The sequence below is a fragment of the Lacerta agilis genome, chromosome 1 (genome assembly GCF_009819535.1).
Source record: "Lacerta agilis isolate rLacAgi1 chromosome 1, rLacAgi1.pri, whole genome shotgun sequence".
Lineage (NCBI taxonomy): Eukaryota > Metazoa > Chordata > Lepidosauria > Squamata > Lacertidae > Lacerta > Lacerta agilis.
The window spans coordinates 13543030-13569808 of NC_046312.1; the positions used below are offsets into that span (position 1 = coordinate 13543030).

General features: G+C 45.3%; 1 protein-coding gene across 1 annotated transcript in view; it reads right to left on the reverse strand.

Annotated features, from left to right (window-relative positions):
- Positions 1-4111: 4111 nt before the first annotated feature.
- TRMT61A (tRNA methyltransferase 61A) overlaps positions 4112-26779 on the reverse strand; it is a 60701-nt gene continuing 38033 nt past the window's right edge. Inside the window, exon 4 of the mRNA XM_033139045.1 lies at positions 4112-4846. Within this exon, the coding sequence (XP_032994936.1) occupies positions 4518-4846 (329 nt within the window). The 3' untranslated portion in view covers positions 4112-4517. The remainder of the gene's footprint in view (positions 4847-26779) is intronic.

The following is a 26779-nucleotide window of genomic DNA, read 5'->3' on the forward strand; positions in this document are numbered from 1 at the left end:
AAGAAGGATACTGACAAGCTGGAACGTGTCCAGAGGAGGGCAACCAAAATGGTCAAAGGTCTGGAAACGATGCCTTATGAGGAACGGCTTAGGGAGCTGGGTATGTTTAGCCTGGAAAAGAGAAGGTTAAGGGGTGATATGATAGCCATGTTCAAATATATAAAAGGATGTCATATAGAGGAGGATGAAAGGTTGTTTTCTGCTGCTCCAGAGAAGCGGACACGGGGCAATGGATTCAAACTACAAGAAAGAAGATTCCACCTAAACATTAGGAAGAACTTCCTGACAGTTAAGAGCTGTCCGACAGTGGAATTTGCTGCCAAGGAGTGTGATGGAGTCTCCTTCTTTGGAGGTCTTTAAGCGGAGGCTTGACAGCCATCTGTCAGGAATGCTTTGATGGTGTTTCCTGCTTTGCAGGGGGTTGGACTGGATGGCCCTTGTGGTCTCTTCCAACTCTATGATTCTATGATTCTTAAAATTTATGCAGGCAGCCCTCTCTATCTCCCATCTCTCCGTCTGCATGTCTTGCTTGACCCAAGCTGCAGAGATTGTCTTCATTAAGACTGCCAGTGTCAGCAGGAGCTCCTTCCTTTCCGCCAGGGATGCCGGAGGACACTTTGCAATTCAATCAGGCACGCGGAGACTTGTCTGCAGGGAATGACATCCCTTCCACACCTGCCTAGGCGAGCGAGTCAAGGAAGAAGGCAGCTAGCAAAGAGAACAGGCTGCACCCTCCATCGCTCTCCTGTGAAATCCAGGAGTGGGGCACCAGCAATGAATAACGGCAGAGGTGTGAATCCTTAGTTTGACTGCAACATATTAACCAGGAGCGAGGGACAACTTAAGAGGCATTGACACTATCAGCCTGTCTTTACCAACCTGGTCCCCACAGATACTTTGGACCACAATTTCCAACAGGGGCAGCTGTAATCCAAAACCTCTTGAGGGGCACCAGGTTGCCAAAGGCTGCCGCCAGCTATGCACAGGCAACTTAACCCACCTAGCTGCAAAAAGTGCTGTGCATTCAGGGGTTCCAACTTTCAGAAACCCATCCCTGCTCTGTCCCCTTTATTGCTTCCTCTTCCTTTTTAATACCAGAGAAGAAAAGTGCTTGGCATTTTTATAGCATTGTACGTTTGATGTTCTGTCCTGCGGCAAAAGGGGAAGAAAATACAGCCCTCTGTTACAGCACTTTCCAACTCCCTGCAATGCAGCGAATGCTGGAGCAACAGGGGGAGGCTTCATGAGACTGGCTAAAGCTGCGAACGCTGTGCACATTTTCTCAGGACAAGCCCCACTGAACGCCACTCACTTCTGAATAAACAGGCTGACGCCGCATGAAATAAGCCAAAATTAAATCACATCCGCACCGCTGATTGCAACCCTGATTTGCCTGGGAGCCTGATGCAGCCCCCGGGTCTCTCTGTTCAGCCCTTGGGATTCTCCAATGGCCACATCCCCTCCCCAGCCCTAGATCTGCACCTTCCTTTGAGCGTTTTTGCCGTACTGGAATGAGTCCTTGTACTCACATAATCCCTCTTGCTTGCCTAGATGGAGAGTTGAGAGCAGGGTCCGACTCTGTGTAGAATTTAGCCTACTCCTGTTGGCATCCATCTGTATTGAGAGACAATGGAATGTGCCTCTGGGGGTGAAGTCAAACTATTGCGTTAGTGTGTCTGGAGGTCCTGGGCTGTCCAGATGACGAGAACCCCCACCCCTTTTGGCCTGGCTGATGTGGTCCAAAGGAAAGCAGAGCATGACGTTTGTCACCAGCTTGGCTGCAGGAGTTGCTGGAAGGAGGCGTTCAAGACGCCATCCACCCATCTTGTTGTTGTTCAGTCGTGTCCGACTCTTTGTGACCCCATGGACCAGAGCACGCCAGGCACCCCTATCCTCCACTGCCTCCCACAGTTTGGCCAAACTCATGCCAGTCGCTTCGAGAACACTGTCCAACCATCTCATCCTCTGTCGTCCCCTTCTCCTTGTGCCCTCCATCTTTCCCTACATCAGGGTCTTTTCCACCCATCTTAGGGACTCCATTCTGGATCTGTGTAGGGTTTTTACTCCTGAGCCTTTTCTTCTCCTGAAGAGACCCTGCAAGGCAGCAGAGGCTTAGAATCAAGAATATGGGGTGTTAGGGGAGGGGTGGCACCTCTGGTGGGGACATGTTCTACTCCTTCTGGGGTAGTTCATCAATCTTTGGTCCCCATTCGCAGCTCCCCCCTGCGGCTCCTAGAAGCTGCCAGCATGCGACAGCAGCTACACCCTGGCAAACAGTTTTAACCGGCTGGCTATACCAGGTGAGGGCAGCCGATGGGTCTCAAGCCCTTGGTGAGTTAGGGACTTCCCCCTGCATGTGAAGACAGGCTCCAGCAGATTGAGCAGACGAGACCAATAGTGGGCCCAATGGTCAAGGAGGGGTTTTCTGTGTGTGCTGTAGAGGGAAGCGACTTGTTTGAAGCCCCTATTGTGTTATTGGTTTCATAATTTTTGACCTGGCAAAAATATTGCGAATCATGGTGTGTGTTTGTGTGTGTGTGTGTGCATATGTGCGTGCGTGTGCCATGTAAAAATCACAATGCGGGGAAAACAGTGAATCCAGCCAGTGCCCCTATATAGCTCTATCCTTATATCAGACATTGTGATAGATCAGGATTTTGGGATGTTTAGCTAAGTGATATATTGCAATATTGAAAACCAGAATTTGCCCAGCCCTCGGCTCGTCAGCCTCGGAAAACATCCCATCTAGCCTACTGCAGAAAGGTAGAATTTACATTCGTTGCCCCGCCCACTTTGCCCCTAGTCACGCCCATCACCTGCATGTGACCCCCTATAAGGTTGTTCAAATGGGAGTCTGGAAAAAGCCCCCTCCCCCCTTTCCACCTTTGCACTAGAAGCGTATTGTACCAAGGACATACAGTGTGGATTTGAGTGCAAGCATCTTAAGGACAGAGTCATTTACTTGGTGCTGTTTCCTCTCCTTTTGTAGGTTTAAGCAGCTCCCCCTCCTCCTTCCCAGTTGATCTGATGTTTACATATGCCTGCTGTTCTCTCTTTGCTTGCAGGCAGGCGTTTGTAGCTACCCTATTAATGATGCTGCAGGAGCAACTTCTACCCTGCTTTCCCTCAAAAGTACTTTCGTGCACTGCATAACAGAAGAATTTTTTAACATCCTTCCGAAGAGGAGGAGGAGGTGGAAAGCTGCAGCCCTGGAACACTTACGTAACAGCCTCTCGAGCTCAAATGATTTGCTTTCCTGGTTTTTAATCTGCTCAGCTGTTCTATCTTTGCTCTCCGCGGTTGGCGGAACTTTTGTTAAAGTGTTACAGATTAGCACCGGGGCTGTAACCCGTCGAAAGCTCAGCCATGTTTATTTTTGGTCAAGAAAAGGGCAAAACCGGATTCGCACTTTCAGGCACATCTATTAATCAGCCAGCGCATGGAATGGATAAAAAGATTTGCCTCGTGGCTCGCATTTCGCCCAGGCCCCAGGAAGATAAGATTGTGACGTGCATATACGCTGGTTCAGAACACCAGGGAAGGGTTCGTTCTGTTTACAGCAATGGACATCTGTAAATACAAGCACCGTCTTACAATACAGGACAGATTGAATAAGGGAGGGTTGTTTTTTTTGTTGCTTGTTGTTTGGCAGGGAGGAAGCAGGATGCAAATATAGCCATTTATTCAGGACCAAGAGAATGTGCGATTGTGCTGAGGATCTTGCTCACACAGAAGAGGTAGAAGAGCTGTTCCTGAACAGAATTATTTCGGGATGCAAGCAGGGATGAGGCTAAATGATACTTCCTATTGGAAACCTCCAGCTCCATTCAGCATCAGATGTCAGGGCGAAGACTTGCAGCCTAACTTTCTCCCCTCAAAAGCTAGCCCTGCGCTTTGAATCTTTGTGACAAGGGAGACTCACTCACATCATGAAACCGCAATAAATTGGGTATGATGCTCTTTCCAGGGTGGTTCACCTATGTATGCATGCATATATATATGGATCCACACACCCACCTGCATTTTTAGACTCTCTTTGCAGGTGCTGCTAGCCAATTCTGGGCCTATGGCAAATTTTTTTATGTTTTTTTTTTTTAAAAAATCCAAATATTAAACAAATTCCTAACAGCAAATAATTCTCCCCATTGCACACCCTCTTAGAGGGAAGAATCAATGCAGGGGTTCCAGAAAGCAAAAGGAAACCTTGTTGACATCCCCACCCCCCACCCCAACAACCTCAGTAAGTGGCTTTTGCTTTGCAAAGTCCAACCCACAGCTATTAGCTGCTAATCCATCTTCCTACCTGACAGGCAGCCAAGCACTGTTCCAGAAGGACAGTGTACTGCAAGGCTGATCTGGTTAGCGCTCCTGCGTGCTATTTAAACAAAAGCATAATCTTACTCGGTCTGACTATATATGGAATTGCCCGACGAGCAAAAAAAAAAAAGCTTGGGATGCTTGATTGGGAGTGAGGGAGCGAGGGAGAGCAGCAAGGAGGCCGCTAGCTTCGCCCGTAACTAAAATAGGCTTTTGGTAGCGAAGGTCAAATACCCAGTGTGACCCACCATCTCCCTAGGCGGCACACCGCTTTTAAACTGTGCGTTTCCCTGCTGGAGACCAGCAGAAGAGGCACCCTGATCTGATGGGCTGCCTTTGTCAGATGCTGCTCTGGCATTACCCCCGGCTCCTTTTCCAAGGTCAGGGACCGGCAAGCTGATTGTCCGAACGTTGTAGACTCTCAGCAGGATCTCCAGGGTATTAAATTCGGCAAAGCCGTGCTCCTCCAGAGCCAGGCAGGTCCTTTGCACTTGTTCGATGCAGGGGGAAAAGGAACAGATGCGTCCACCTACAGAAAAAGAGGGAGGGAGAAAAGAGGGTGAATGAATGAATGAATGAATGAGAACCGGCAGCCTGGCTAATCTCCTCCAAACCCCCGTTCCCGAGCAGTGCTACCCGAGCTCCGATTCTGTGAATCACTTATTTCCATAGCAGCTTTGCTGAAGTGGTTGGGGCCGCCCCCCTGATGTAAATTCTATGACAGGCGCAGTTTTTCGATTTCCTGGTTTTATACAAAGTGGGGGAAGGCCGCTGACTCCTACACGCTGGAGATTGAGAGAGAGGTGGGTGGGTGCAGGAGCGAGGGTTTGCCTCCTGCAATTCAGTGCAAGCAAAATCCTGTAAAGGGTTTAGAAGGGGCAGGGCTTTCATCACAGAGAGTTATTTCTGCACCGTTTCTGTTTTTCCTGTATTTCATCGCCGTGCATGCAGACAGGCAACAGGAACAGTCTGTGCCTTATCCTTGTGCCTGGTCTCTGGGTTGTTAGCATGTCACTTCCTAGATCCTTCACACAGATGCTATAGCACCTCAGTAAAGAGATACTGACTTTCACACGGAGTTGTGTAAACAGTGATGGTCTCTCTTTTCCTCCGCTGCTGTACAAGTTGTCTGGGGCCAGAGAAAAGATTTTAAGGTTTGCGATCAGGACAGGCGGGCGGCAAAGGCATGCCAGCTAATCTCCCCTGGCATCTCCTCGACTCGCACTCTCCCCAAAAGGGTGGCATCCAATTAAACAGTTCCACCGGCACAAGGACTTAAAACTGTGGAACTTCCTTGCCTTCGTCTCTGTTGTGGGAAGAACATGTTTAGGGGTTGCACAGCGTGATGAGTCCTTGGATGGACTAGTGCAGGCATGTCCAACAGGTAGATTGTGATCTACCGGTAGATCACTGGATGTCTGTGGTAGATTAGATCACTGGTTGATCACTGGCTCCCCACAAAGAAGCTGAACAACTGTGGCTCGCCTAAAAAAAAGCTCAACATTTTACCTCCTCCCTGAAAAAAACTCAACAACTTTGACCCGAACCCGCCCCAAAATGGGCCTTCCTCCTTCCTAAAAGAAGCTCAACAACTCTGACCTAACCCCCCCAAAAGGGAGTAGATCACTGCCCGTTTTCTAACTCTGTGAGTAGATCGCAGTCTCTTGGGAGTTGGCCACCCCTGGACTAGTGGAACTGTCTAGTTGGACACCACCCAACATTATACACAGTAGACGTATGCAAATCTAACTGGTAATCTTGTTTTTTTGCCACCCTTTGCAGGAAGGAAGGCATTGCACAACCTCTTCCAGACTTACACAATGCTGGCTACTTCACTATGCCTTAGGGATATATCTCAGGGATATCTCACGAATTGCCTTTTCTGCTTGCCAGTACAGTGAAGAACACGGCAGTCTTTTATACAGAGCCTGACCTAGATGCATCTAGCTCAGGTTGTCTCAAACTTGGGTCTCCAGCTGTTGTTGGACTACAACTCCCATCATCCCTAGCTAGCGGGACCAGAGGTCAGGGAGGATGGGAGTTGTAGTCCAAAAACAGCTGGGGACCCAAGTTTAGCTGAAACCCTGACTTAGCTGAATACGTGCCCACCTTGAGGCCTCTCCCAGCTCTACCTGGAGATGCCGGGGATTGAACCTGGGACCTACTGCAAGCAGAGCAGATGTTCTGCTGCTGAGCTACAGCCCTTCCTTGTGTCCCAGATATCCAGCGTTTGAAAACAGAAGTTAAACAGACTCAAACAGCAGCCCACAATCCCAGCAGAAGGAAGCACACTTGCACAGGAAACACACAAATATAATTTCTGGGGTTACAAGGAGCACACAATCCACATGGTTTAGAGAGATATAATTGCTTCAGTTAACTTTTATATTATTTTTTGCATTCATATGAATGCCAGCATTCGATCACATAAGGACTGTGAATCCACAGGCCTTACATAGCTAGGCTTAAACTGAATGTCTTATCATTTCTTTTCCTATTATGACTACTTATCTACCTGTTTAAGAAGGAATGGGGCTTTAAACCCTATGCAAAACATCAACAGGCAATCAGCAGACATTGTAAACTTTGAAGTGCAAGAGATCTTCGTGATGGGTTCCAAAACCACACCTCTTAAGAAAATCCAGCCAGCTGCCCATATCCATCTATTCCAACTAACAATATTAATACTCTTTTTTATCAGCTGACAAGATATATGGGTCATTCAGCTACGTTTTACTCAGAGTAAACCCCCTGGAATTAATGGACCTAACATAGCCATGCCCATTCATTTCAATGCATCTACTCTGAGTAAAACTTAGTTGAATACATCCTCCCTGTTTACAGAATAAATTCCAGCTTGTTAAACAACCACCAACACCACGACGTTGAGCTTTTACAAAATACCTCCAGTCAGCTGAAATTTAAACTTGGCGTTTAATTAGAAATGCAAACGCTCCTGCAAAGAAATGTCACCTTTTAAACTGCTAGGGTGAATCAAGGACAAAGAAAAAAGTACCAACAAACACTGACTTTCTTTATTTTTCTTTCTCTCTCTCTGCCTCCCTATAGGCTAACCTATCACAAACAGTAGTAAAACTTGAAAGCCTCCTTATCACCTCCCTTTACCCTGCCATTCTGCCGGATGGCATCACTGGTCCTGCTCTGAAAGATGTCCTGTACACCATTGTTGTTGTTGTTGTTCAGTCGTTCAGTCGTGTCCGACTCTTCGTGACCCCATGGACCAGAGCACGCCAGGCACGCCTATCCTTCACTGCCTCTCGCAGTTTGGCCAAACTCAGGCTAGTCGCTTCGAGAACACTGTCCAACCATCTCATCCTCTGTCGTCCCTTTCTCCTTGTGCCCTCCATCTTTCCCAACATCAGGGTCTTTTCCAGGGAGTCTTCTCTTCTCATGAGATGGCCAAAGTACTGGAGCCTCAACTTCAGGATCTGTCCTTCTAGTGAGCACTCAGGGCTGATTTCTTTGAGAATGGATAGGTTTGATCTTCTTGCAGTCCATGGGACTCTCAAGAGTCTCCTCCAGCACCATAATTCAAAAGCATCAATTCTTCGGCGATCAGCCTTCTTGATGGTCCAGCTCTCACTTCCGTACATTACTACTGGGAAAACCATAGCTTTAACTATACGAACCATTGTCGACAAGGTGATGTCTTTGCTTTTTAAGATGCTGTCTAGGTTTGTCATTGCTTTTCTCCCAAGAAGCAGGCGTCTTCTAATTTCGTGACTGCTGTCACCATCTGCAGTGATCCTGGAACCCAAGAAAGTGAAATCTCTCACTGCCTCCATTTCTTCTCCTTCTATTTGCCAGGAGGTGATGTCTTACATCATCATCATCATCATTTTGATTTCTTACTTGCCCATTTGCCAGAAGGTTTCAGGTCAGGTCATGGCAAATTAAAATTCAATTTTTTTTTTTTAAAAAACAATAATTCTAAACAAACGGCTGTCACTAAACATTAAGCTGGGGTGGGGTGAAGGTATTTAAAAAGCCTGGGATTTTACAGTAGGTGGAAAAATAATCCCTGCTTGTGGAATGTCCTCCCTGGTGAGACGTCTCAGCCTCCCTCATTTAAAAGCATTCCTGCTCACCCAGCCGTTTGTTGGCTCAAAGATACTGGCCATGGCAACCTCGAACTTCTTAGCGGTGAGGGTAATGTGATTGCTTTTAGGTGCTTTTAAATGTGTAAAGTAGTTTTTGTTAATATATATATTAACTGCAACTTTTTTGTGTTTGTTGGCCTGAGCTTCTCCGGTAAGAAGGGCAGGATGTAAATTTAATACATAAAATATAATTGTTTGAAAAGTGGCTTTTGAGGAGGAGGATAGACTGAGACAAACAAATTGTGCAGAATAAGTTCTGAGCTGATAGAATGGGTTGTGCCACTTCAGATGCTGGTGAAGGGCTGTTCCCCGCCCCCTTCTTCCTTAAGTGTTTCTTTTTATTTAAAAAAAAATATATCCCTGCAAGCAGAAAACGGTGACAGGAGGAAGAGGGCTGAGCTACTACATGACTCCCTGATGTTCTACTTTTTAAAAAAGGGGAATTTAAATTTAAGACACACTTGCACTCTCACACACAAACATCATCATCATGTGACTCAAGGCAGCTTACATATAAAAATGAGAACTGCTAAAAACGTAGAAAAAACATTGTTAAAAGTAAAACTATATAAATGTACATAGTACGAGCTGTTTGACAGTGGAACAGTCGCCTCAGGTGGTTGTGGACTCTCCTTCCTTTGAGGTGTTTAAGCAGAGGTTGGATGACCATCATGGATGCTTTAGCTGAGATTCCTGCAATGCAAGACTAGATGACCCTTGGGGTCCCTTCCAACTTTACGATTCTACAATTCTATACAGTCATACCTCGGGTTATGTCCGCTTCGTAACCCGAGTTACTACTGTACGGTTAAACCTCGGTTTTCGAACACCTCGGCTGCCGAACATTTCGGAAGCCTAACGCCGAAAACCCAGAAGTGAATGCTTGTTTTCGAACTCGCCTCAGAAGTCGAACGGGTTCCGAGGCGCGTTTCTCCATTTTTCTCAATGGAACTTGCTAAAAGCCCTTTGATCCTCGGTTTTCGAACGTTTCGGAAGTCGAACGGACTTCCGGAACGGATTGCGTTAAAAAACCGAGGTTCCACTGTATATAAAATCTGTCACAACAACACAGAGCCAGTGTGGTGTAGTGGTTAAGAGCGGTAGACTCGTTATATGGGGAACCGGGTTCGCGTCGGTCACTTTGGCGCTGCAAATGCAGCGGTTTGGCTTCATGCCCAGATGTGCGCTCCATTGCTCTTCCCTGACCCACTAAAGGTTGGCAATCCCTGGTCTACGTACTACTATGTGGGAATAAGTTTTAGGGTTTTCCCGCGCGATAGCCACTTTACAAATCCTTCCGTGCAACGGCAATCAGCCGGAGCAGGCTCTCAGACGACTGGTTATCCCAGAAGCTGGTTATCCCGACACTACTACACAGACCTTCTGTGCATTTGCTGAAGTGGGCTGTAAAATTGAAATAAGAACATCTGCACAACTGAGCGTGGTTCTAGCTAGATGTCGTCGACTTCCTTCCATGGGTTTTTGGCTAGAGCTTAGTTTTCACCCAGAAGTTCAGTTTTTATTACAGTAATTCTCTGAGACTGTGGTACCCACAAGCAGGACTTTTTTTTTGCAGTTTCTGCCCCATCTTCTTCTAAAATGTTAATCCTCTAGCAAAGCAGATGCTTGTTTGCCCATCTGCAGCGGGGTGTCTGCGCCACAATCGCTTGAGGGAAGAGGTCAAAAGGTTGACCACAAGAGAGGAACCCAGGTCAAATGGGCAGGAGATGCAAGATGCTCGCTTCTTACTATCTCCAAAATAGAGGTCAATCGGAGGTCACCAGAAGGAAACCACAGAAAGCCTCCAACACACACACACATTGCACCTGCCACCCACCAGAAAGTTCACTTTAACTCCTGAGTGAGAGAAACACCCAAATCTTGGAAGGTTATATCTGGGAGCCAATGTCTGAAACTGAGATATATCAGCTAATTGCCAAATGGCACCTTAAGCCTAGGTCAGTGTTTTTCAACCACTGTTCCGCGGCACACTAGTGTGCCGCGAGATGTTGCCTGGTGTGCCGTGGGAAAAATTGAAAAATTACTTTATATATAGTCAATATAGGCACAGAGTTAATTTTTTTTAACATTTTCTAATGGTGGTGTGCCTTGTGATTTTTTTCATGAAACAAGTGTGCCTTTGCCCAAAAAAGGTTGAAAAACACTGGCCTAGGTTACAGTTGCTACAACCAATTGTCTAGGTGCCTTTTTTTCTCCCCAGTGAAATTTATTATGATGATTATTATTCATTTCTATACCACTTTATATTTTAAAGAAAAAAATCTCAAAGCAGTTTACAGCACATTAAAATATCAAACAAAACAGCCTAGAGCCGTGGTTCCCAAAATGGGGCACATGCCCCAAAGGGGGGCAATTTGATTTTTAAGGGGGGCAATTTGAGAATGAGTTATTAACAGTGAATGGCCTTTTAGGCGTCCTCTACGTGAATAGGAGTTCACTTTTTGAATAATAAGAATTATATGCCACAGGGGGACGTGGGACACATCAGGATTTTAGAGATGCTTAGGTGGGGCATGGCCAAAAAAAAAAAAAAAGGTTAGGAACCACTGGTCTAGAGTAGAAGAAATTCAAGGGATCAGTATTTCAGATCCTTCTCTAAGGAACATTCTGCTTTCCTCATATTTACTGTCTCTCTCACCCCTTTTTCCACTTCTCTTTCCTCCTCAACCCCACACTGATGACCACAAAAATGCCTCAAATTGACTGTAATGACCTCTATGATTTGAAAATAGAGACACTGAATGAACTCTTGTTGCTTATGGAAAATCTTAATAATAACATACTGTAATTTTAAAAATGGTTTCACATATCAACTTTACTTAGATTTTATCCTTTTGTGGATTGCACCAAGTTCTATTCAATTGACCCTTAACAGTGCAATCCTATACACAACTACTCAGAAGTCAGCACTATAGAGTTTGATAGGACTTACTCCCAGGTTAAGTGGGTGCAGGATTGCAGCCTAAGGATATGATAATCACCACCCAGGAATTGAAATTCCCCCCTTAAATACCGGCAATGAATTGTTTGCAAAGCCTTAATAAATACACAATACCCACAATTATGATATTTTAATTGTCTATTTCCTAGCATGCGCTCAGTCATGAAATATTGCAGAAAACCCAAAATAAATCCTACACAGCGTTCTCAAAGCAGACAGATAAAACAAGTGCCTTTTTCCTACTTCCTGGAATAAACATGAACGATTACGCAGAGTTATTGCTAAAATCCCAAAATTATTTACACAACGTCCTCTGAACACACAAATCAGTAACACATTTTCACATTGAGATCAGCCAAGGTTAAGAACACACTGCCAAATTATAATCCTCAAGTAATAATTGTCGCAAGGACCCTAAATTAATTTTTTTTAAAAAATTCTACAAGTTCACAAAGTAGCTTCCCTCTCACGAAGAACAGAGGTCGACCAAAAAAATGTCAGCAGACTTTCCGTATCTTACGACTGAACAATATACTGTTGCAAGAACCCAAAACCAATTGCACAACCACCAAAGATTCTAAGAAACAAGAGGTTCTAAGCAGCAACATGTGGCGTGTGTGTGTGTATAATGGGGGGGGGGAGCCTTGAGACTCCCCAGGGTGAGTGAACAGTCAGCTGGGCAAGTGAGTTAGTGACCAGGTGAGCAAATGACCAGGTGGGTGGAAGTTGGCCAGCTGGTGAGCAGGTGCTGGCACACAGGTGGCTTTTCCCCTCTGGCAGATGTTCTTGTGGCCAGCTCGGCTCCTCTCCAGCTGTGGGAGGAGGGTGGAAGCAGCTCTAATAAATGATGATGATAATAATAATAATAATAATAATAATAATAATTTTTATTTATACCCTACCCACCTGGCTGTGTTGCCCCAGCAACTCTGGGCAGCTTCCAACACATATAGAACTAATAAAACATAAAACATTAATAGTAACAACCTGACCCACTATAAAAAGTCACAATAACTTCAGAATAAACAACTTATATCAAATAAAGCAATATTCAATAATCCACTAGAATCCAATGGTAAGCAAGAAACAATTAAACAATAATTTACACGTATCATTTACAACAAAGAATTACTAATCTGTAGTACACAAAAACAACAGCAGCAAAACACAATGCATAAAATACCCCCAAACATACAAAGGGTCAAATTGAGAAACAAGGACTCCTTCTTATGTATGGGTGTTATTATCATTGATTCATTAATTACCTTCTAAACTACAGTCTGAAGGCGACTGATACATGAAAAACAGTTAAAAACCAAACACATTTAAAACAAGACTGAAACCCTAACAAGTGAGCAGTCATGGTAAAGACCTATTTAAAAGCCTGCAGAAACAAAAATGTCTTCAATTGTTTCCGGAAAGTGCAGATATTGGGTGCCTGTGTTGTACCTCGATGGGAATGTTATTCCACAGCCACCAAAAAAGCCCTGCTCTGAGATACTGCTCTGATTTACTATCTGAATAACCCATTCAAAGCGAGGGCTGTCCCTTTGACTACGACAGGAATGGAAATAAAATCTAGGATGAATTGCACCCTGCCCCTGCCACCCCCGCACCTCAAACTTGTTAGGATCAGCTTGAGTTGAATGGACTAGCAATGATCTCAGTTTTAATTTTTGGAAGAACCACTTGCACCCACTAATATAGTCAAAGGTTAACTACAAGGCAATCCCAATCCCACATTTTTTCAGCCCTCCATTCCCATTCCACTGGGAATTGTTGACGAGAAGCTCAATCTTTTCTCAACCAGTTACTCAGGGAAAAGACACGCACCGGGCCTTCTTGTTCCATTATAATCCGTTCAAAAGGAACATGACACAGTTCTCTTGGGGGGAAAGGAAAACAAATATGGTTCGACTTCCTTAGCTTCCCATGTAAGTCAATGCAATCCTTCTTGGTGCTTGTCCTGAAGCAGTCTTTGCAAACCACACTTTGGTCCTGCCACAGCATTGCCTTGGCAGGTTATTTAAGCTAGTAAATCTTTCTGGAATCTTCATCCCAGGATCTTCATCCACCCAGCCTCCAATAGGAGTGAGGAAACTTGCTAAATCTTCAAGATGGAGGTTGTTGGTGGAGCAACCTTGCTCCCCCATCCCATACTCCTTTTCTCTATGGCGTTTTCCTCTTACCCTTAATTTGCCCTCCACTAAACCCATATCCACACCCCCAGCTATACAGTGGTACCTCTGGTTACGAACTTAATTCGTTCCGGAGGTCCGTTCTTAACCTGAAACTATTCTTAATCTGAGGTACCACTTTAGCTAATGGGGCCTCCCACTACCACCACGCAATTTCTGTTCTCATCCTGAGGTAAAGTTCTTAACCCGACGTACTACTTCTGGGTTAGTGGAGTCTATAACCCGAAGCGTTGGTAACCCGAGGTGTTTGTAATCCGAGGTACCACTGTAACAGCCAAACTACTTGGGGGAAAAAGAACTGCTGGAAAAGAGGCTAAAATACAATATACAGGTGAAACTCGAAAAATTAGAATATCGTGGAAAGGTTCATTTCTTTCAGTAATTCAACTTAAAAGGTGAAACTAATATATGAAATGGACTCATGACATGCAAAGCGAGATATGTCAACCCTTTATTTGTTATAATTGTGATGATTATGGAGTACAGCTGATGAGAACCCCAAATTAACAATTTCAACTTTGGGGTTTTCATCAGCTGAACGCCATAATCATCACAATTATAACACAGTCTTGACATATCTCACTTTGCCTGTCATGAGTCTATCTCATATATTAAACTCCAGTAGCTAATGAAAACAATTGCTTACATAAATGGACTTTTCCACGATATTCTAATTTTTCGAGTTTCACCTGTAGATGGAACAGATGCAGATGGAAGCAAATTTATAGGAAATGGTTGAAAGGATAATCTATTCCCGTCCTCAGAATTTGGTTTCCCTTAGCTTGCTTTTTAAAAAATATTGGTGCTATGAGCGCTATACCTTAGCGCTATACACTTGCAAGTGAGCGCCATCAGAAAAAGGACAGCGGAATATTTTTGTTGCACCTTAAAGACTAGCACGTTTGTTATGGAATAAGCTTGTGCGGACTGGGATTTGCTGCAACCAAGCCTCGTCCACAAATGTTTATGCCAGAATGAAATGTGTTAGTCTTTAAGGTGCCACAAGGCTCTTGTTGTGACAGGCTCACACAGCTACCCCTTCTGGAAACTGTCAGCAAAGGAGCGTTGATGAGTTTGCTAGCAGCAGCCTCTTCCTTTACAAGCTCAGATTTTTTTTTGCCAAATTATTTTCAGGAGGCCCTGTTTAGCCAGGACACTTCTCGGGTTCAGACTGCGTGGAATAGCTGTTTGCTGCTTTGGACTAAAAAGGGGAGGATTTTTTTTTTTTAAAGGAAAGCGATGATGACAGTTCTCTAGTAAAGTAGAAATAGGCCACATCAACCATATATATTTAAAGCAGGGTTTCCCAAACTTGGGTCTCTAGCCATTTTTGGACTACAATTCCCATCATCCTTGACCACTGGTCTTGCTATCTCGGGAGGATAGTGTGGGATGTAAAAGGACAGGGGCAGTCAAACCCAACTTCCTTATATGGAACTCTACAGTTGGGAATGAACTCTACAGTTGGGAGCTTCCAACTGTAGTATATGCCGAGTCTCCATGTCGCTGGTCAGTTGTCGTGTTGATCTCTAAGACAGTTTAAAAGCAGCATTATTAAAATGCACCGTTGGCACTAGGCCAAAAGTAAAAAGAGGGACTTTCTCTCAAAAGGAGAAAGTCACCATATGTATATTATTTAGTAACTTTTAAGCCTGCCTCTAGGATCCTTGTGTGACTAGATGATTACTTGTAAGTAAACGTTATACACTTTACCAAACACTGTGAAGTGTCTTATTGAAAGAGGGATAAAAAGGGGAAGACACCAGGACAATATTTTTAATGACTCTAGCGAGTCTATGCAAATTATCTGCTGCGCATATGAAGTAAAAAGGGAATGTTAGCTCTGCTGATATTATCGAGCTTGTAAACGCAAGTTGGGATAGGATATCTAAAACAATATATCCTCTCCCACATCCTTCAACATTCCCACAGATAGGAGTTGTAGTCCAAAAACAGCTGGAGAACCAAGTTTGGGAAAACCTGATTCAAATCATTAGGACGCCGCTGTAACAGTCATGGCTTCCCCCAAAGAATCCTGGGAACTGTAGACTGGTACGGGTGCTGAGAGTTTTTTAGGAGACCTCTATCTCCCCCACAGAACTACAATTCCCAAATTCCCTGGAAAGAAGGCTTATAGTTAAAACCATTCATTATCTCTATTGACTTTCTCCACCCCATGAATAATTATATATACCTCTTTCATATTCACATTTCTCCTCCTGAGCTAAAAAGCCCCAAATGCTGACGCCTTTCTGCACAGGGCTGTTGCTTCAGCCCTCTGATAATTATGGCTGCCATTTCCTGAACCTTCCTCAGCTCCACAACATCCTTTTTGATGCACGGTGACCAAATCTGCAGACAGTATTCCAAGTACAATTGCATCATCGATTGCATAATGGCATTATGATATTGGCAGTTTTACTTTCAACCCCTTTCCTAGCATGGATTTAGCCTTTTTCAAAGCTCTCACATGCTGGGCTGATATCGTCACTGAGCTATCCACTTTGGCCCTGGTCAGTCACGACCAGTTTAGACCTCATGAGTGCACATGTGTGCAGTTAGGGTGTTTTACTCCCATGTGCATTATTTTGCACTTGCCTAATGCCCATTCATCCAGTTTGGAGATATCCCTTTGAAGCTCCTTGCAATCCCGTCTTGTTTTCCCCACCCTGGACAATTTAGTGTAATCTATAAAACTGGCCACCTCACTGCTTGCCCCTAACTCCAGTTTATTTAAGAACAAGTTAAAAAGTCGCAAGTCCTAATGTTTATTCTTGCGTATGGCCCCGTTCTTATATCCCTCAGTTGTGGAAATTGTCCATTATTTCTACTCTCTGCTTCCTATTTTTTAACCAGCTACTGAACCGTAAAAGGAGATCTCCTCTTATCCCTTCACTGCTAAGGTTCCTCTGGAGGCTTTGGGGAGGGATTTTATTGAAAGCTTTTTGAAAGTCCAAGTAAACAATATCAACTTGATCACTTATATCCATATGCTCGTTGATGCTCTTAAAGAATTCTGAAGAATTAGTGAGACAGGAGTTGCTCTCCAGGAAGCCATGCTGGTTCTGTCTCAAAAAGACTTGTTCTTCTATATGTAAGATTATTCTAGTTACAGGTAGGTAGCCGTGTTGGTCTGCCATTGTCAAAACAAAATAAAATAAAAAATTGCTTCCAGTAGCACCTTAGAGACCAACTAAAAAACTTAGTTGGTGTCTAAGGTGCTACTGGAAGGAATTTTTTATTTTATTTTGTTAAGATTATTCTATTGTTAATCACGTTTCCCACCAGTTTTCCAGTTAAGCTAAGCGGCCTGTAATTTCCTAGATTCCCGTTTAAAAATTGGTATTGCATTGGTCACTTTCCAATCCCAACTTATGGAGGCTGGTCTTAGGGACAAGCTGCATATTTTTGTTAGAAAAACCAGCATTTTCACATTTGAGTTTGGAAAGACACCATCTGGATCTGATGATTTGTCTGCTTTTAATTTGTCAACAAGTCCTAGAACCTCGCCATGTTGGTTCTGCTTCTGCAAGACTTGTTCTTTTATATGCTTAGTAATTCTTTAATAGCACTTTCCACCAGTTTGCCGAGAACAGATGTTAAGCTGATTTCTAATTTTCCAGATTTCCCTAGACCCCCCCTCCCTTTTTAAATGCTGTTTCACGGGCCAGTCTCTATTTGCCCTTTTCCTGGAGGAATGTTGTATCTCTCCGAACAGTGAACTAGGAATCTCCAGAAGAGATTTCTCAGCAAATTAAGAGTTCCTAGGATTCTTCGAGGAAACAATATTCACATGTTTTAGTCCAATTTGCCCACCAGGATTTTTTCTTGAGATGTGCTTTGGGGCCTACGCCACACTGCCTGCGATATCACATGCAGATAGAATGGAACAGGGTTGTGTTTATTTAAGGGGGATGGTATGTGTAAACAGAATAATCCCCAGTCCTTAGATGGAGTGCTCTGGAGACTGTTAGCTTTCCATCCAAGAGGCTTCGCATCTCCTGAATGCATCAACGCAACCGACAAGAGACAAAGGGCAAAGGAAAATCCCCCCAAGGCTAACTGATCTGTCAAACGGAACATTGCGGAAGGGTAGACAGAAACCAACATCTTTCAGCCGGTCATGTTTGTAGAGAGGCTTTGTTCCTAGATAGTACCCGAAGCCACCTCCAGTCCAGAGCTTTTAAGACGCACCTTTCCTTCCTCTCTTTACGGGGAGAGACTGCGTCTCCCCGTCCGTCACAATGTCACCTCTGCAGCTGGGAATAGAAGGCTTCTTCGGGCTTTGCTCTGAAAAGCCACCCAGCCAAATCAGCTCAAGGAATTAAAAAAGGACGTGGTCTGCCAGAAATCCAGGGATCATGTGGTCTCGCTCATGATGTAATGTCCTCATAAGGCAGGCTTCCTGGCACAAAGTAGGTTTTAATGAGTGGGGGAAGGGGGAGAGAAAAAAGAATGGCTGGGGTGGCGCTAATTGTTGTTCGGCTGCTCTGCATTCTTTCCCATCTCCCCAGCCGGCTGCTGGGTCCTCTAAGGAAGGCACCCTCCTTTGCAGCCGCCCCTCGAGAAGGAGGAGGAGGAGGAAGAGGAGGAGGAGGAGAAAGAGAAGAAGAAGCCCGTTATGCAATCTATGCAAATGATAACAAGGCAACCTGTCTGATAAAAATAGAGGGTAATGGGGACACCAGAGCACCCTATTTTTATCCAACGCTCACCTAAAAGAGGAAAGCCACAAGTTAAGCAGAAAAAGGTGGTCCAATTTGGGACCACACTACTTGGCGGGTGAGAACATTTGCAAAGGATCTTCCATATGAAGACAACCAACCAGGATTTATGTTGCCAGTGTGGAGTTAGGGTTACCACCTGTCCTGAATAATACAGGATTGCCCCACATTTCAATGTAAAATGCTATGTCCTGTATTGATAGTTTTGTCCTGCATTTCAGGACTTCTCCCTCCCTCCCTCTCCCCCGCCCCCCAAGTTAGGGACCCTCTCCAAATGTAGTTTGAGAAAGGGTGTGTGAAAAGTCATATATTTAAGCTCTGGGTAACCAAGCACAGACAGATTTACGTGTGTGTGTGTGTGTGTGTGTGTGTCACACAAATTCCAGAGGGGCGATCCTGTTAGAGATTGGATTGTAATGGATTGCTTTGGAGCCACTTCTGCATCAGACCAAAAAAATAATAATTCTCCCCCCCAACTGCACCACCCCACTCTATCCTGTATTTTGCCAGAACAAAGGTGACAACCCTAAGTGTGGTGGAGTGGTCAGCGTGTTGGACAACGACCTGGGGGACCTGGGTTCAAATTCTCACTTGGCCATGAAGTTCACTGGCTGACCTTGGGCCAAGCAGTGTATCTCAGGCTAACCTACCCCATAGGGCTGCTGTGAACTGTAGTTCTGTAAGGGGAAACTGCAGTCCTTTGGGAAGATGTGCTTTCAGTGTGCTTTAAATGTCTGGTGTGTATGCATGCCTCCAAGGTCCTAGCCTAACCACTTAACTGCATTGTATCTAAAAGCATTTTTAAAAATGCATTAGGAAAAGAATAATCTTCTTGTAATGCATTAACAGTTTAAAATCACCAGTTGCAGCAATCAGACAATGCATTGCACCTTAATGTCCATGCACATGCAACAGAGCCCAAACTCCTGCTTCAAAGTTCTAGAGGAGGGGTCTAAAACCTAAAGGGTTTGCAACTAGGAGGTCTCACATGATTTTTAATATGTCGCCCTCAAAAGACCAAAGAAGCCCAGTGATTTTGACCAGGAGAAACAACAGGAAGCCAGTAAGTACTGTTGGTGGTCCCTGAGAAACAAGTTCTGTTTGTAGCACAGGGGAGGAACATCACAGGGAGATTCTGAGTTCAGCCCTGCACAGATGCACTCAAAAGTAAATCGTCACTGAATAACTAATCCCATGGCTGCTAATCCTGCCACAAACGGTTCTGCAGGATGGACCCGCTAGCTCAGCCCGAGAATTAAAAGGGGGGAAACACACCCACACAACTCGCAAAGGCCTTGCTGAGAACGGGCAAGTTTACCATGCACCTTGGAAGGCAAAGGTGCTTCTCTGCTCCCTGTGCCAAGCATGATGGAGCAGGTGAAAAATCCCCCACGACCTGCCCCCGTTTGCTCCAAATACGGCCCATTCGTTTAGGTAGGAGCATCCGGAACGCAAGAGGCGACTGTGTGTGCGCGTGCATATGCGTGTGTCACTCAGCATCACCCTCCAAATCGCTGAACATCTGGAGCAGAAGTTCCTTCCCAGCTCAAACTTGTTTGCATTTCTGCAGTGCCAAGTTCATTTTAAGAAAACAGCACAGAAGGGAAAACCCAGAGGGGAGTCTAATTAATAAATCACAGCTCTAACAGACAATATATTCTGGCTTTTTGCCACCGAGCTTAAGCATTAAAAACAAAAACAAAAACCAGAGGATGTTAACCAGGGTGCTGGGTATTCTCAGCGTTTAGGGAAATGGCCGCAAGGGGTGGGGGAAGCATCAGATCTCCGTGAAATGTCACCTCACAATAAATGCTTTGTGCTCAAGAGAAGGCGCCGGGGGGGGGGGGGGAGATACGCGACGACATGGGAGCAGCTTACTATTGTTCCCATCAGGCTTCTCGAGTGTTTCTCCGTAGTGGTTCGCCCTGGAATGTTATGGAAGTGTTATGATTGACAGTTACATCAGCAGAGCCCCAGAGAAATGAAAAGCAGCCCCCCCCCCCAAAAGATGGCCCAATTGGAAACATTTCCAACAAAACAAAACCAGGGAAGACCCACAGTTGGGTTTTTTAGACATGCATTCTAAGCCAGGCTGCAGAAGCAACACATTCTTAAATCCATGGGATGTGTGGACATGTATGTGTTAACTCTTGGGCGCATCTGCATTACAAGACGTCTTATGTCACTTTGCCATCATGACTTCCCTCAAAGGATCTTGGGAGCTCTCTAACCCTGTATGTTAGAATTAGTTCCCAGGGTTCCTGGTTGGGTGTGTGTGTGTGTGTGAGAGAGAGAGAGAGAGAGAGAGAGAGAGCGAGAGAGAGAGAGAGAGAGAGAGAGAGAGAATAGAGACCAATGATGATGATAATGCTGCTAAATAATAATAATAATAATAATAATAATAATAATAATAATAATAATAATATATTTCTTATACCCTGCCCATCTGACTGGGTTGCCCCAGCCACTCTGGGCAGCTTCCAACAAAACTAACACAGGGTTTATATATATTTTGGCCCCTGGTGAATATCGCTGTGCAGTTCTTCTACAGCTGCAGTTTCCACAGCATAGCTTCCCAAGGGAATTCCAGCACAGGAACAAACCCCTAACGAGAAAGATGCGTTGTGTGAATGCTCCCCAATGCAACCATCCCCAAGGTGGCTCCTTCAAGAACTCCCCTACCCCTGCCCCCAACTTTCGAAACAGCTACCCCCAACTCAATTTGTTTAATGAGATCTGTGTGTTAGCCCGAGTTGATACAGTAATTATCCCAGATTAGTCTCGCTCACATTGGGAAGCTGCGTGAGCCTTTTGATCCGGGGAGCTGTCTTAAAAAATGAATGCATTCATGTATAATGCATCTGAAACTGCCGGCATGGAGGTGGGGGAACAATGAGGGGGCCTGTCGAAACCCTTCCAGACCACATCCATTTGACGCAGGGGGCAAAAGAGCTCTGCGGAGCCACTTTTGCGGAGAGGTCAAGCCTCCCTGTTTCTCATAGGTTGGGGGAAAGAGCTTAGGCGGAAGGCCGGCAGACGCGATTAAGTAGCAGGGGATTCGGAGTTTGCACAGGTCAAAGCACAGCTCGGGGTGGAGAGACTGGAAATGAGGGGTGCACACAGTACAGGATCTTCCCATCCACTTTCTCAATGTTGAAGTATGCGCCTTGAGTCACCTGCTTTACAACAGAGGCTATGTCAGCAATCCCTCGGGAGACAAAAGGGCCATGGATAATTCATGCATTCCCATAATCTGAATAACTGCCTTCACAAAACACAAAGAATACTGTTTTGCAGCCGGCGCAGAAGCGCTGGGCCTTGCTGTACTATAAACAGTCTCGTGCCAGAACTGCAGCCCACAACTATGTAAGTCGGGGTTGCCCAAACCTCTGAGTCCCGTGACCCCTTGATGAGCTTATAAAATGGTCATTGACCCCCAAACCAAATCCTCTGAAAATAATGTCAAGATATATCAATAGATAATCAACATTTATTAGTCACAGAATTGTAGGGTTGGGTGGCACCCCAAGGGTCATTTGGTGCAATGCAGGAATCTCAACATGTGGTCCCCCATCCAATTTGAAACCATACCGGGCCCTGCTTAGCTTTACAAATGTTCTAGCAGTTTTGTATTGCTGACAATAGCCATAAAACGTGAAGGTAAATAAATGGTGTTATATTGTGGAATCACCTTATTTAATGCAGTTTCCTCTCTCGCAAGGGAGCTGCATTCTGTACATGACACATGCCCTTTATTTCCGAGGTTCGTAGTTCTTCTTCTTATTATTATTAAAACAAAATAGGAAATTCTTTCCAGTAGCACCTTAGAGACCAACTGAGTTTGTTCTTGGTATGAGCTTTTGTGTGCATGCACACTTCTTTATTATTATTATTTTGCACTATAACCTGCAAATGTATTTTCAACCCATTTTTGAACCCTAGATCTTTATTCGACACCTGCACAATCTCATCAAAAGGGTCCATATCAACCACCCTTTGAACATCCTTGTCACTGCAGACATAGGAGTCACTAGACTAAAAGAAGCCAATAGTTTAGCCATTTGCTACTTGCACTTTGATTTCTGGCCCTCTTTGGCTTCCCGACAAATCCAGACCTATGAGTGGATCACGAGAGATAGGAGGAACAAAAGAAAAAGGAGCACGTGCAATCAAGGTGTGTCGGTCCTGTTTCCAGAAGCTGTACCAAGCCGTCAAAGTGGAACAGTGAAATAGCACCTAGAACCAGTCCAGGATCAATGTCCTTGCGATGAGACCCCTGCATCAAGAACTCAAGTGCCACAAGATGCACCATGTTGCACCAAATCACAGTCCATCTTTAACCCACCACCCTGTCTCCAAAAGCGGCTGGCCGTCACCTTGGCAAACACAGAGGCAGGACCTGATGCAACAGCCCTGCTCTGTAGTTTCCAACCAGCACCCAGTGCTACCACGACAAGGACAGCTAAGAAGCTCCTAAGGGTGGGGCTGCTTCTTCTACCGATGTCACATGGGGTTAAGTGGGGGATCCCCAGCTTCCAACAGCGTGAAAGGGCTCCGGAGAAGGGCAAGACCTACTGCTAAGGACTTCATGTTGAAAAGTGGCAGTATCCCAGCAGATGCCTAACTGAGTGTTGCCCTTGTGTGGGCAGGTGTAACCTCCCATCGCTAAGTAGATGTCCCAAGAAGGGCCATAGCTCAGGGACAGAGCTTTTGCTTTCCAGGCAGAAGGCCCCTGGGCACCTCCAGCTAGGGCCAGGAATGACTCGTGTCTGAAGCTCTGGAGAGACATTGCCAGTTAGGTGTAGACCAGGGGTAGCCACCAGTCCCATCCAGCATGGACCATCATCAGGTATAATGGGTGTTTCAAAAACATCTGGAGGACACTGATTTGTTCTGAATTGCCCTAAGGTAACATCCACATTCCGGTGCTTTATTTCTTAACACCTAAACCTATGATTCCTTACAGGACATCTTCAGGAGAAGAAAAGGTTAAGGAGTAAACCCGACACAAATCTGGAGTGGAGTCCCTAAGACAGTTGGATAGCGTCTTGTACACCTCCTTCTGGCAACTCCTGCAGCCAAGCTGGTGCCAAACATGCTGATCTTCTTTCCTTTGGACCACACCAGCAAGGCCGAGATAGAGGTCTTGTCGTCTGGGCAGCCCAGGACCTCCATACACACTGCCCGGGTTTGCGGGGCCCCAAGGAGGTCACTTTGGTGCTGCTAATTCAGCAGTTTTGACTTCGCCCTTGGAAGAGCACTTCATTGCCTCTCGAGAAAGACAGGTACAAACAATCTAGCTTTCTTGAACATCAGAAACGGTCCTCTCCACCCTTCCTGGGAAATAAAGTCTTCCTAACGTTTTAAGGGACCAAGGAGAAACCGTAGAAGCAATGCAACGCCATTTAAACTTATGTATTTTTAGAAACGCATTCACAGTGTGCTGCGATGCCACGGCTGCATCACAACAACAGCAGAAAATTGCCATTATCTTGGTGGCAGTAGATGGTGGTGGGAGGCACTGATGGTTTGAGGGGGTGCGCAGCAACATCAGACAGCAGCATCCTTTTTTTTGGCATTTGCTCAATGCTTACTAGCGCACTAAAAACATTGCCTTTGCAAACAGGGGGACAGAACGTCCTTCAAGAGAGCAGGCATGGATGTTTCGCTGACAAGGGAAATCGGGAGGGTTCAGCTCTCCAAGGAAAGATGGGAGTATGCACTGAATCCATTACCGGGGGGGACGACGACTGACAAATCACAGCATCACCCATGAAGCAAGGTTTGGCTGGAGGAAAGCATGCAAGATTCTGTTAATATCAGGTCTCAAACCTAATTAGCACCACATTTGCTCATCTCAACTTTAATGAAGTAAAATAATAATAATAAAACTTCTAGTCCTCGTTGACAGTTTCTTGGGTGGGATGTGGAATATCTATGGAAGGGCCAGAGCTCAGTGACAGAGCATCTGGTTTGTAGGCAGACCACTGCAAGAAAAGGATGCTGGACTAGATGGGCCCCTGGCCCGATCCAGCAGAGATCTTCTGATGTTCTTATGATCATGCAGATGGTTCCCCCAGGCTCAATCCCTTTCATCTCCAGGTAAGTCTTGGAGAGAACCCTGTCTGAAATACTGGGAAGCTGTTGCATGTCAGTGTAAATCATAGTACCACTCTATTCTGCTTTGGTCAGACCACGTCTGGAGTCCTGTGTCCAATTCTAGGCACCACAATTTAAGAAGGATGTTGACAAGCTGGAACATGTGCAGAGGAGGGCAACCAAGATGATCAAGGGTCTGGAAAACAAGCCTTATGAGGAATGGTCGAAGGAGCTGGGTATGTATAGCCTGGAAAAGAGGAGACTAAGGGGATATATGATATCTATCTTCAAATATCTGAAGGGCTATCACATGGAAGATGGAGAAAGCTTGTTTTCTCCTGCTCTGGAGGGTAGGACACGAACCAATGGATTCAGATTATAACAAAGAGATTCCGACTAAACATTCAGAAAAACTTTCTGACAGTAAGAGCTGCTCGGCACTTGAACAGACTCCCACGAGAGGTGGTAGACCAGGGGTCAGCAAACATTTTCAGCAGGGGGCCGGTCCACTGTCCCTCAGACCTTGTGGGGGGCCGGACTATATTTTGAAAAAAAATATGAACGAATTCCTATGCCCCATAAATAACCTAGAGATGCATTTTAAATAAAAGCACACATTCTACTCATGTAAAAACACGCTGATTTCCGGACCGTCCGCGGGCCGCATTTAGAAGGCGATTGGGCCGCATCCAGCCCCCGAGCCTTAGTTTGGGAACCCCTGTGGTAGACTCTCCTTCCTAGGAGGTTTTTAAGCAGAGATTGGATGACCATCTGTCGTGGATGCTTTAGTTGAGATTCCTGCATTCCAGGGGGTTGGACTAGATGACCCTCGAGTCCCTTCTAAGATTCTATGTTTGTATGACCAATTGTCTGGCTCCATGTAAGGGCAGATTCCTATGGGGGCAGCATATGGGTGAAGGCAGGGAGGGGTTCCAAAGGATGTATTATCTACATTACAAACTCATGCATGTTCTATGTCAGTTTAAAAGCCATGTCTGCTCCCCCAAAAAGAAAAAGAATCCAGCACTGATAATTCTTTATTGGAGATCTATAGCCCTCTCATCCTTACAGAATGACTGCTTCCAATGGGGATATGAAAATTAGATTCGGATTAAATCTGCGGCAAAGCTACAGAAGTGCTGCACACTGGTCCCTCACTGTCTAGAGCTCTCCATCCTTGGCCATATATTTATTTATCCCCCTCCCTCCGCTTCCTTATCCGTGCCAAGCTCTTCCTAATTATTCGGGAGTTTAAATGCTGCAGTCAGAACGTTATGCAAATGTAACGCCACACAGCTTATTCTAAGCACATCATCTGGGCTTCTCCAGCACAGGATTAAGGAGGGGTTTCTGTTGGAAGCCTGGTGTTCTGTGCCTCTTCTTTTAAAAAAGAAAAAGTTCCCCAAACATTTTAGGGTGGGGAGGAAGATTATTTATGAAGAGACAGAGAAAGGGAAATAGAAGTAACAGTCATCTGCAGCAGTGGCTGGAGGAAGCCCTACAGGTGAGGCACAGACATATTGCGGTCACTGCAGCTTGCCTCCAAGTCTAGCATGGGAGAAAGATAGAAACGTAAGAGAGTTTCTGGATCAGGCCATACAGCTTTCTAGATGGTTTTACATCAGCCTTAACAACAACAGGAGGCACAAGATAAAAGAAAACAAAATAGAGTGGCCCAATGGGTCAGTGCATTTGGCTGTTAACCAGAAAGTTGGTGGTTCGAGCCCACCCAGGTACGGCTGCAGGCAGGATTCCTGCATTGCATGGGGTTGGACTAGATGGCCCTTGGGGGGGGGTTCCTTCTGATTCTACAATTCTATGATCTCCAAGTGGAACACAGGAAGCTGGAGTCAGACCGTTGTCAGTTTGGCAGGGATAGACTTTGGTCTTTCCAATTGCAGCGGCCCCCTGTGCGAGGTTAAAATTCAGTGCCTCCAACCTCTCGCCTTGCGTTCTGCCCAATTCACTATGTCATAGTTGCAGCATCCTGCAGCACCCCCAGGGCTAAGCATCCAGTGCAGCAGAACCAGTCACAAAATTCACCTCTGAGCATGGCCTACATTGATGGGCAGCAGCTCCCCAGGTTTCAGACTGCAGTCTCTTCCAGTACTACCTGGATATGCTGGGGAGTCAACATGTGACCTTCTGCATGCAAAGCAGATGTTCTACCAGTGAGTCACGGACTTGGAAAAGGGTTACTGTAGTAAATGTCCAACAATGTGTTTTGGAAAAAGCTCAATTTGTTTTGCAGGGGAAAGTTTTCCTTCCTTGGGACAAGCTAATATATATATTTTACGTTAGAAAGAATTTAGAAGATGCGCTAAAAACTTTTAAAACTCCTTAACAAACAAACAGTAT